The 10,693-nt window shown below is 40.5% G+C and overlaps 2 protein-coding genes across 2 annotated transcripts; one reads left to right on the top strand and one right to left on the bottom strand.

Moving 5' to 3' along the window:
• The first annotated feature begins 38 nt into the window (after positions 1-38).
• GNG5 (G protein subunit gamma 5) lies at positions 39-3,724 on the top strand. The gene is made up of 3 exons (XM_068689675.1): positions 39-197; positions 1,171-1,326; positions 3,475-3,724. Exons 1-2 carry the CDS (start codon positions 117-119, stop codon positions 1,294-1,296), a joined length of 207 nt encoding a protein of 68 aa, XP_068545776.1. The 5' UTR covers positions 39-116; the 3' UTR covers positions 1,297-1,326; positions 3,475-3,724.
• Positions 3,725-4,612: 888 nt separating this feature from the next.
• On the bottom strand, positions 4,613-10,479 carry RPF1 (ribosome production factor 1 homolog). The gene is made up of 9 exons (XM_068689673.1): positions 10,252-10,479; positions 10,127-10,183; positions 9,254-9,334; positions 8,762-8,857; positions 7,714-7,867; positions 7,074-7,156; positions 6,028-6,209; positions 5,822-5,948; positions 4,613-5,035 (listed from the first exon to the last, which is right to left on the bottom strand). The coding sequence occupies exons 1-9, from the start codon at positions 10,435-10,437 to the stop codon at positions 4,994-4,996; spliced, it is 1,008 nt and encodes a 335-aa protein (XP_068545774.1). The 5' UTR covers positions 10,438-10,479; the 3' UTR covers positions 4,613-4,993.
• Between the last annotated feature and the right edge of the window lie 214 nt (positions 10,480-10,693).

Below are 10,693 nucleotides of genomic sequence, written 5' to 3'. Positions count from 1 at the left end.
GCGGCCCCGCAGCGCCCCCCGCGGCTGCCGGCGGCCCCGGTTGCGCAGGCGCTGCGGGGCAGGAGTTTGGGACGCGCCGGAAAGTTGGTGCTGGGTGTGCCGCCGCCGCTGCCACCATGTCGGGCTCCTCCAACGTGGCGGCCATGAAGAAGGTGGTGCAGCAGCTGCGCCTGGAGGCCAGCGTCACGCGCGTCAAGGTGAGGCGCGGGGCCGCGCCGCCATTACCGCCCGGGAACCGCGCCCCGCCGCGCTCCGAGGGGGCGGCCGGGCCGGCGGCGCAGTCCCCGGGGCAGGGCGGGGGCCGGGGCCGCCCGCTCCCCTCCGGCCCTCCTGGGCGGCGGCCGAGCTTCGGCCCGGGGGCTCCGCTGCCCCGGGGCTCGGGCCGGGCCCTGTGGCTTCCTACAGCTGCCCTTGCCCCCCTCGAGTGCCGCGGAGGGGCCTCGCTGCCCCTTTCACGGCCTGCTGCTGGGGAGGGGCTGCTCCCAGCTCCGCGCTGGCCGGGCGGGCTGCTCCGCTGGGGTTTGCAACAGGTTGCCTCGGCTGGGCTGGGAAATGGAGGCTTCGCTGCCAGGCGAACGGAGTACGGCGCCTTGGGCGTTCTCGGGGCGCCACCGGGCCGTGCCGAGCCAGAGGAGCTCTGAGCAAACCGCACGCACAGGGTAGCAGCGGGGATGCTGCTGTTGAGAGTTTGTAATTGCTTCTTCCAAGTTCGGAGTTACAGCAAAGAAAAGCAAGGAAGTTTTTGCGCTTTTCTGTTGTTAGGTGCAGCCTATGAAAAATAAAACACGTATGCTATCTCAGCCTGAGGATAGCCTTCCAAGGGAAGATAAAATGCCAGCTTATTCAGTAGAGGGTCTTAAACTACAGGCCCCATTTAAAAACAACTTAAACTAGAATAAGGGTCTTTGTGTATTTAACAAAGCAATCTTCAAGACAGCTCATCTTTCAGGCTTCACACTTAGGCATAACATCAGTTTTCCAAATTATTTCTATAATACCACAAAACTTCGTGACTGACAAACCAAAAAAGTACAGTGAAGTTATTGTAAAACACCTACTTAAGCGGTATTGCCAAATCATTTAACAGCACTGTATTTTTGATGCAGTTACATCCTCTGTAAAGAGGATGTTCAGTGAATCCTAATTAATGCCTGCTTTTATTATGACTAGGTTTCTCAGGCCGCAGCGGACTTGAAGCAGTTCTGCCTGCAGAATGCACAACATGATCCCCTACTGACAGGAGTGTCATCAAGTACAAATCCATTCAGACCCCAGAAAGTTTGTTCATTTTTGTAATTATGTGGACTACTTTAGTATCTTTCAGTGGTAAGTTCTTGAATTATGAGCAATAAACTTTGTTCTGTCATTAAAAATAGCTGGCTTTAAGAGAGACTGCCTTTGTTAAAAGTATTCAGAAGTCATCTGACTTCTGCAGCTGGTATTGGTCTAGATCCCAATTTTGGGTCTCTCTTCCCATATTGTGGGAGATAGCTCTATACTAGACATATGCTGTTCACAGGTATTGAGAGTAGTACTTAAGTGTTGCGGAGCTTCGACCAGTTTCTGTTGCTGCAGCAGAAGGAGTGGGGGCTAGCTACTATAGAGCTGCTATATGGTCTGACCTGACTGTAAAGTAGTTCTGCTGCAACTTCCTTCTGTGTTAAGGGTGTTATTTCCTTCTTCTCACATGGGATTACTTTCCTGAAGAAGTATGTGGTGAACGCTGATTGTAGTAGGTAAAGCAGACTTTAGTTCTTAGGACTTAGTTTTTAAACTCTCAGACAGCTCTTTCAAAGATGGGTTAGTGATTGTCTCAAAGGGTCCCTATCCCCTCTAGAACATGCCCTGACATCTAAACCAAGAAGCATTGGGTCCAAAAACTTGATCACTGCCCATATGCTTCTCAAATGACTCATACGTGACTAAAACAAGAACAGCAGTTTAAATAACTAGAAACGGTTGAATACACATTTGGATTTTCATTCCTAAACTTTTACAGGTTCACTAACATTGCTGCTATCATTGTGAAAATGACTACTCTGTCATTGTTTGAAAAATCTGATTAGATTTTAGACTAAAGTTTATAGAGATTAGATTTTGCTCCACATATGTCTTACTGAGACTCTGAGTCACAATGATTTGATATGTTACACATAGGAAATGCATGGAAATCATCATGTCCCTCTTTCCTATTGCAACTTCCATCTACCAGGGTGTGACAGTAAATGTTATTTTCAGATCACTTGATATGCAGTTGACCACAGCTCATGAGATTTCTAAGGATTATGAATCTTAAGGTTTAAGAATTCTGTTTTTGCTGTGGACCTACATCACCCGAAGAACTGTAGTTTGTTAGGCTGTGTTATGTAGGCAGCTTCGAAGAAAGGCGATCACAATCTGATTAAGTTGTTAGTCTTTCTTTCTTGTTTGGCAGCTATTCACTACTCTCAAGCAGACTATAAAAAGCTTCCAAATAGTCTGTGTACAAACAAGGTGGCTCATGCTAGTAAAGCTAGCAGAGTAATAATAATATTGAGGTTTATACTTAATGATTTAAAAAAAAATTCATTACACATTCCTTCCATTGTCTTGAATGATTTACAGCAGTGTCACTGAAATGTGTTCTAGAGTTCATGTAGCTTTTGAAGTTGTTTCTATCATGCATTTTATAAACTGTTCTTAGATAGTATTCCAGGACTGAGTTGTGCCTCCAGTATTGTCGCTTCAGCTTTAAGCAGTAATTCAAGAAAGACAAAATCATTACAAGCATTATGGACTGCTGTCCTATAAAAAGCCAAATAAGCTAGGGTTGAATCAGTGCCGCATACCGTTCCCCCAGAGTTTTGCCACCTAGTATGGATGTCAGGAAATAACTTCGTTTTCACGTGCACACAATGGGCAGAACAGATTTAATATTTTTTTCTTAATTATAGCCCTTGTTTTCAGATACTGCAATGGAACAATTGTTTCTGCTGATGTTACGAGCCAAAAGTTATTAGAACAGCAATTTTAGTTACGCTACCTACGTGGAAATTTTTATTCCTTCACTGTTTAAGCACTTCCTCAAAGTAGGTAATTTCTTAGTTGTAATCCTTGTGTTTACAAGATGAACCAAGAGGAAGTGTAATTTGTTAGTTACCCAGACTCCCCCTGCTTTTCAATGGTGAAGTAGATGCTCAATATTTCTGTAGGCATCAAGTGACAGGGAACAACTTATTTTGCCTTACTGAAGATTTAGCTTCCAGGAGACACTACAGTTCAGTTCCTTTGTAATAGCTTTATCTTCTTGTACCCCTGGGGCTAGCTGTATTTTTTTAAAAGCTTATTTTGTAATTTAAAGTTCTGTGAAATAGCTTTAGATTTTTTTTTCTACCTAGCTGCTTATGACATACTTTAAAGGTACATGTTCTTAGACATTTGCTTCATTTAGGCTTCATACATCTCTAACTACCTCATTTTGGTTTTGTTTTTCAGATCTTTTAGCATCTTTACCTAGCTGCTGATGTCTGTAGGGGCAGTGCCTCAAGGAGTGGCCTGGTTTGAAGTCCATACAAAAGCTTAGCTTTAATGTGCCAAATCTAACTGTAAAATTGCTACTGTTATCAAACCTCTTACCATCTACCTCTCCGAATGAACTGTATGCTAGTTACAATATTTCTGTTTCATGTGGGAATCAGTTTTATATACCAAGCAAAAAATAAAAATGTTTTGACAAAAAATGAAAGTGTTTGGCATTGCCATTACTGTAAGAAATTGATTCACTTCTAGATAAATTGATACCTCACCAGTTACTACATCACTGTGCAGCAGCTAGAGAGCATGTCAGTCTAAATATTCTGTGCTGCTGCAAGTTTGCCTTGGGTTGATATTCTTATAAAACAATGAGGCTTCTTAGAAGCATGATAGAAATAGAACAGGAAAAAAATAATTAGCTATACAGCATACACATTAAATAAAGGCGAAGAGTAATAAAACCAAGATTTTCTTTAAAGAGCAATTCTATTGAGCAGATAGCTTACTTTAGGCTCTTTAGGTTAATACTAAAAAGCACTTGCTATAGCTACATATTGGAAAGAAAATAATTCAAAGAAAACGGAGCTTTTAAGCTGCCAGTGAATGTGCAAACTTAAGGCAGAACAGTAAGTTCACTCTGCAGGTAGTGAACTCAAATACAGCTATCAAGGCTGAAAAAAAACATTAAGATTTTACTGAGAAAAACCCTGTTCGGAAATCTCACCTGCTCAACGCTGGCTTTATGAATTCTTTCCCATCAGAATTTCTTAGATGGATTGTTCTGAGTATGCATTTCTTCTAAGTATCACAGTATTTAGAAGAGTGATACACATAGTAGTCAAGCCCCTCACTCCCCCCCCATTTAAGCAATGTAGTTATTTTATGCAAGATGTTGAAGAATTAAATACTGTTAAGACTTCCCACATTGCATACATCTTTCTCAATGTTCTCTATGCAGGAGACCATTTTTTGAGAACTAACACTGCACTGTAAAAGAACAGCATACTGTAAGTTAGCATCTCAAAATATTTCTCTCTTACCTTAGTAAGATGTGCAACAGCTCAGTTTAGCTGCTTAATGGGAAAAAAAAAAAACTGTGTAAGTGAAAAATAGTTTATTCTGATAATATTTTTTTCACAAAATACTTTGTCTTCAGCACAGTAAAGTATAATTTAATTCCACAGCACAGCAGCAGTCATGACAAAGTTTCAGTGATAGCAAAATTACAGGCTACTGATTACCATAGATCTTCCTGCTAAATTGGAAAAAGAGGCTTTTTGTCACATCTGATTTAGTTGCAACCATAGGAGGAAAAAAATATGCTGTCCTACTTGAACTGGTCCTGTAGAAAGTTTTAATGTTTACAGTTTGTCCTTCCGTAGCCAGATACTGTTCATTATCATTACTAGTTTTGAGTTTGAGATTATCCGTAGTTCAAAGACACATTTCTGGTCATCAACAACTGGCAGGTAGCTGTCTGTTATAAGTGAAATTTTCTTCTACTTGTGTCCATTTCTCGACGCTGAAATTTAAAAGAAAAAATATTACTCAACAAATTCAAGCAATGATATACAAAGATGACCACTCCAATTTAGACTAGAGTAGGCAGTGAAATGCATCACAGAGTAGGTGAGTCTCTATACTCAGCCTTTCAGGACTAGTAAGGGAGAGAAATTGGAGATCAGTTGCTTAGAGGAATCTTTACACACAGTAGACTCAGTGTCTTTAAAACAAAGATTATACATATCATGGACTACAGCAGAAATACTGGAATTTTCCTTCTGATAAAGCTTGAATACTCACTTTCTTCTAAGTTTTTACCATGCAATTGCAGTTGATAGGTAAAATGACTGGAAAAGCCATTTATCTTTAGATAATACTTCCACTTTACTTGAAGATTTTGAAAAGTCAGCATTAATACCAAACAGAATATAAGAATTAATGTTCATACAAACTGCTTAATTGTTTTTAGATAAAAATTCTTGCACTGACCTTGCACAAAAAATGCCTTTAATCAAGCTTATTAGGCTTCCAGTAATAACTTACACCAGAGGAACATTTTTCACTTTTGTTTGTATATTTTAAAGAACTTACATACTGCAAGTAAGTTGTCTTGGCATATTGGCACTTACCATCCTTGCTATATAGCAGAATGCTTCTACTTCACGTATTTGTCAAAAATACCTCTCAATGTTAAATCTGTTTTGAGAAGTTCATTTATACGTATACTGTTTTTCTTTAGGCTGAGATTTCTGGTTAATGTCAGATTCATCACCTCCCAAGCAGGCCTAGTATTACTTAGACATACCTTATGAACCCATTCATATTCTCCAAATTTGGAATCAAAGGTTCCTTTTTGAAGGGACCTCAACTTTAATGTAAAACGTGGCCCAAGTTCTTGAATTCCCACTTTCTTTTCACTCTTGAAGATATACCTTGAGAGAAAGAAGCATTATTAGGTGCTGAGTTATAAGAACATTATCTCCCATTCAAGAGTTTTGGGCCAAATGTCACCTGTGGAATCTGAAAAAGATGTAGTCTCGCTGGTTGTGAAATGTCGCTACTTGTCTTCCGATGAACTGAGGATCATGTGGGAAAAGAGAAGCAAACATGCGACCAACAGAATGGCCAAGTCGTGTTGTAAAATTATTCAAGATGACTTCAGGTACATGTTCTGTAGGCTGCTTCCCTTTTCGCTGGAAAGACAGTAATAGATTAGAATGCAAATAATACATCATATGCAAAACTATTTTAATACATTATCAAATAAAAGTTTGAAATAAAACAGGGTGAAGACAAGCAGGACCTGATAACATTCCTAATTGTTTCTTGAAACAGTTTGTATGTAAGTAAAGCAGAAGGTGGTAACATAAGGATCTCTGGTTTAACACTAAAAATTTAAAGAAAAAGCACAAATAAATAATTTTGTATTTCCTCTCTCCTGCACCAACTTCCACTCCTGCCTGACTGCACCCACTACAGCAAAGAATCAGTCTGTAAGCGGACTACCTATAACAGCATGCTGAAAATCTCTGTACATACCAACTAGCAGTATATGGGACAGTCCTTAATAAATACAGATTACATTTAAAAAGTACTTAATTCAAAAAAGGAGGAAAAAGAAACACTTTCCTGCAAGTTATTTTGGATTAAGTAAGCAATACTTACTTCAGAAGAGGTGACAAGGCTGTAAGAATAAGAAAGACTACATTTTATTCAAGACTAGGAACTGCATCTATTGAAATCTTGCATACCACTTACTTCTATATATACCCTATCTTGTATTTACACTGGGTATATGCTTTCCCTGGTTATTTATTGATATGACTATAAAAATACTTGGCAGACAGCTAAGTTCAGCACATAACTATGAAATTTGAAGTAAGCTGCCTACAGAAGTAGAATATACTGCTCTTTGGCCCCCTGTTAGCTTATGAAAAAGCAATTTTTCAAGATCAGCTAAACCTTGCAAAAATTGCAATCCGTTTGGACAGTGCAAGTAGACTGAACATATTTATTTTTAAACCACAGACTATAATTTGATTTTTTTAGAGCCTCACCTTTATTTCTTTACGCAAGCGGACGCTACTCATTTTAAAATGAGCAGTAGGACCATCAGGCAAGTGACTTAAAACAAGACCGTCTGTTCATAGAGTTAAGAAAAAAAAGTTGGTAAAATTTGACACGTAGTTAACAGAGGAACATATTCTGTAAAACGCAACATGACACGATAGTACTGTATCCATAATCTATGCCACATTAACAAGGTTCCATTATGTTCTCCAAAATACGTTCATTAACTAGTTAGCTAGGGTTCTGACACATGGATATTAAGTTCGGTTTCAAAAGCTAACCAGAGTTAACTTCTATTACCTTCTCAGTAATTATTTATCAAGTCAGCAAAACTAAATTTCCTGATCAAAAAGGAAGATTATTAAAAAACTCTTTAAGTTTACTGCAACAGTAACATTTATCCATACACTACAAACTAAAACAAAAAGCACTTTAATAATCTGAAGTTCCATTAGCCATCAAATACTCAAGTTGACACAGTGATTTTTAACTCTGTGGTTACCCTGTAAACTGCACAGTGAAGAAAAATCCAGAAAAAAGTAGATCTTAGACACACACTAATTAGAAAGTTTCTCTGCTAGCAGGCCTAGAGCTATTACTATATCTTAGTATTTACACAAAGGATACTTGGTATTTTACGATCTTCATTAATGACGATTAAATCTGTGAAGTCCCTCGCAATACATTGTGGAATAATCCTTTTCAAAGCTAATCCTCTTCGATAGTAGACATGCGAATTAGGTATAACCGTAGACAACTGTTCACAGAACCTCACTGTCCTCTGTAAAAGATGAGTTAAATTGCAATGCGGTAAATACAATGCCAAATTCAAATACCAGGGGAGATGGAGGATTCTTTATTCTGACTGCCCTCCTTGATGCTTATAGAGATATTAGAAATAATAAACCATTTGAAGATAAGCTACCAAGTTAATTCTTTGAGTCACTGGAAAATTTATTTGTAGTCAAGACTACAGAACATGAGGGACTGATTTTTTTTGGAATGTACTATTTTCTTCTCAATCACAGTAAAACAGGAGAATTATGAAAGCATAACCCCTATGGGTTATGCTCAAGTTTCTCTAGAAACTGCTTGAGGCGTACTGCTTCCAGTTTTTAAAACCACTTCTTCTACAAGTTTTCACAGGTGTCAGAAATCTCCCTAATTAGGAGATGAACCTAATGTACATCATCATCATCTGCATACAAAAACATAAACACAAGGGTTTTTTTAATGAAGGAAACGATCAGTGCTAAAGAAACCAATAGACTGCATACACACAAAGGCTCTTGAGAATCACTAAATTAAACAGAAAAAACAAATGCATGGAAGCTATAGTTTTCAGTTTGGTGTTTTTTCTATATAAGATTGTATGGAGTTATCACGGGCTTATACATCATACCATAGTCAGGAGACAAAAAACTCAATCTTCCCAGTTAAATTACACCCATCTTGAACAGTGCTAGAACCAAAAGCACGGCACTGGTGACCAAAAAGAATCTAACATTAAAGTATCTCCTGGCCATCAAGTTTTCTTTGTCTATTCACAGAACCTACAAAAAGTTTTTAAAAGTGATTTCTATACCAAAAATGTCATTGACCAATCACAGTATTTATAACTTGGTATCATATAACCAATTAATTGCCCAGAACACCCCAAGTAAAGCATACAAACCCCACGAGGTCTGTCTGACGTTGTAATAAGAATCTTAGGAACTGTCTGTCTGTTGAAGTATGGTGCAAATTCATCAGTCGCTTCATCAAATGCAACCTGCAAGAATAGAAGTCTTGTAAATCTATCATATATGAAATAACTGAAGAACAATTGTTCAATCTGACTTTTGATGAAACTGAATTTAATAGGAAAAATCCCAATTCAACAAGATTATCATGTAACTAATCATTGCAAGATGTGGTTTTTACATTTAGAAGAGTCTAGTGTAACAGAAGTTGTCAGGTTTTGCTATCAATAGCAGTAATGCAAAAGGCGATTATCTAATGGAGACAATGAAAGAAGGACATCACCTCTTAGTGAACCCATCACATGAAAAGTAATCCATTAACACCTTCGTAGGAGAATAAAGAATAATCAATTTTATCAATGCATTTTAAGTTGCTTCTTTGGAAAAAAAAACGTTAATAGCATATGCAAAAATCAAGCAGTTACCTCTTCATCATTGGGATCTACAGTTGTCTCATCATAAACTCTCTGATTTTCAATAGTCTTCGGAACGGCTTTTGGAGGTGCCTAAAATAAATGTAGGTTTATTAATGTAACACATTCACGTAGCTTTAAAGTGCTATGCATAAACCACGCTACCATGGGATTGCTTTTTACATGGAATTACAAATATTTTTTATTTTGTGCCAACTTTTAAAAAAAGAAGTTACAACATCAATAGGCATCACTAGCAACATCATTTGATTAAAAATACTCCTAAGTATTGGAATGCCTGAAAGCATCACATGGAGGGAGAGCATCACACAGATGAAAAGCATCACTAGAACAGCAACACTGCTTAATTCCACTGTAATAGATGAAACACAATTCCAAAGCAAACAAAATAAAACAAGATGTGAGAGATTTGTCTATCTTTTGTACTGTGGAAGAAAAAAAAAATCCACTTCCAACAGCAATACATTATATCCTTGACACCTACAGTTTAATAATAAACAGGATACATTGTTTGCCCCATTTACTATTGTAAAATTATGATAATACAGGACCTCACAACTTATTTGAACTCATTATGCTTGAGAAGTAATTTAGGAAGAGATGCCAAACCCTTGTCCAAAGCTGAAAAAAGCAGACAACTGGTCTGGGCAGGGGCTGGGCAGATCGGTTGCTCTGGTTTATAAGGATATTGCTTATGAGAGTGTAACTCCTAGCTACGGTTTATAAGAGTACTGCTTATGAGAGCGTAACTCCCAGCTATACCTACACTACGCCTGAGAACCCGCGCCGAGAGGCTTGGACGGGTCGGGGAACAGCCGGGCAGCGCCCCTGCTCGCTCCCCCAGCCGCTCACCGCAGCCCTCACCTTGTCTCCGAGGGCTTCTCGCTCCTTCCTCCGCTTCTTCCTGAGGGCCAGCTTCTCCTGCGGGGGCACAGCGGCGTTAGCACGGCCCAAGCCTGCCCGCCCGCCCGCCCGCCCGCCTGCCCCACCTTCCTCTGCTGCTGCTTCCAGCGGACGAACATGAAGTGCCGCCGCTGCTTGTTCTTGATCTCGGACACGCTGAACGTCGGCGGGAAGAGGACTCGCTCCGGGGCCGGCGGCTCTGCACCGCGCTCGGGGCCTGCCCCGCCGACCGCCATGTTACCGCCACCCGGCGCCTGCCCGCCGGCCGCCATCTTGCCTCGCTGCCGGGGCCCCGCGCTGTGCGCTTGCGCGGACTCCCGGCGGGCGGGGAGCGGGGGGCGCGTGCGCGGCGGGGCGGGGGCTTGCGGTGTCGCTGCGCCCCCAGGGGCTGCTCGCAGGGGCCAGCGGCGGGCAGTGGGCGCGGGCTGGCCGGCAGGGGCATGGCCTGTTGTTGTTTCACTTGGGGTACCTGCACAACAGCCCAGCTCAGTGCTCGGCAGGGAAGAGACCCTGCGATAAGATGAGAGG

This window comes from Anas acuta, chromosome 8 (genome assembly GCF_963932015.1).
Source record: "Anas acuta chromosome 8, bAnaAcu1.1, whole genome shotgun sequence".
NCBI classification, from domain to species: Eukaryota; Metazoa; Chordata; class Aves; order Anseriformes; family Anatidae; genus Anas; species Anas acuta.
The sequence above is the reverse complement of the archived record's forward strand: the minus strand, read 5'-3'. Positions and strand labels throughout refer to the sequence as shown.

Excerpts from the sequence above, each read along its gene's own strand:
- GNG5 (XM_068689675.1), top strand. The coding sequence starts at position 117 with ATGTCGGGCTCCTCCAACGTGGCGGCCATGAAGAAGGTGGTGCAGCAG. Across the intron at positions 198-1,170 it reads CCAGCGTCACGCGCGTCAAG|GTTTCTCAGGCCGCAGCGGA; the intron begins GTGAGGCGCGGG and ends TATTATGACTAG.
- RPF1 (XM_068689673.1), bottom strand. The coding sequence starts at position 10,437 with ATGGCGGCCGGCGGGCAGGCGCCGGGTGGCGGTAACATGGCGGTCGGC. Across the intron at positions 7,868-8,761 it reads CGTCAGACAGACCTCGTGGG|AGGACAGTGAGGTTCTGTGA; the intron begins GTTTGTATGCTT and ends CATCTTTTACAG. Across the intron at positions 7,157-7,713 it reads TGAAGATCGTAAAATACCAA|ACGGTCTTGTTTTAAGTCAC; the intron begins GTATCCTTTGTG and ends CTCTATGAACAG.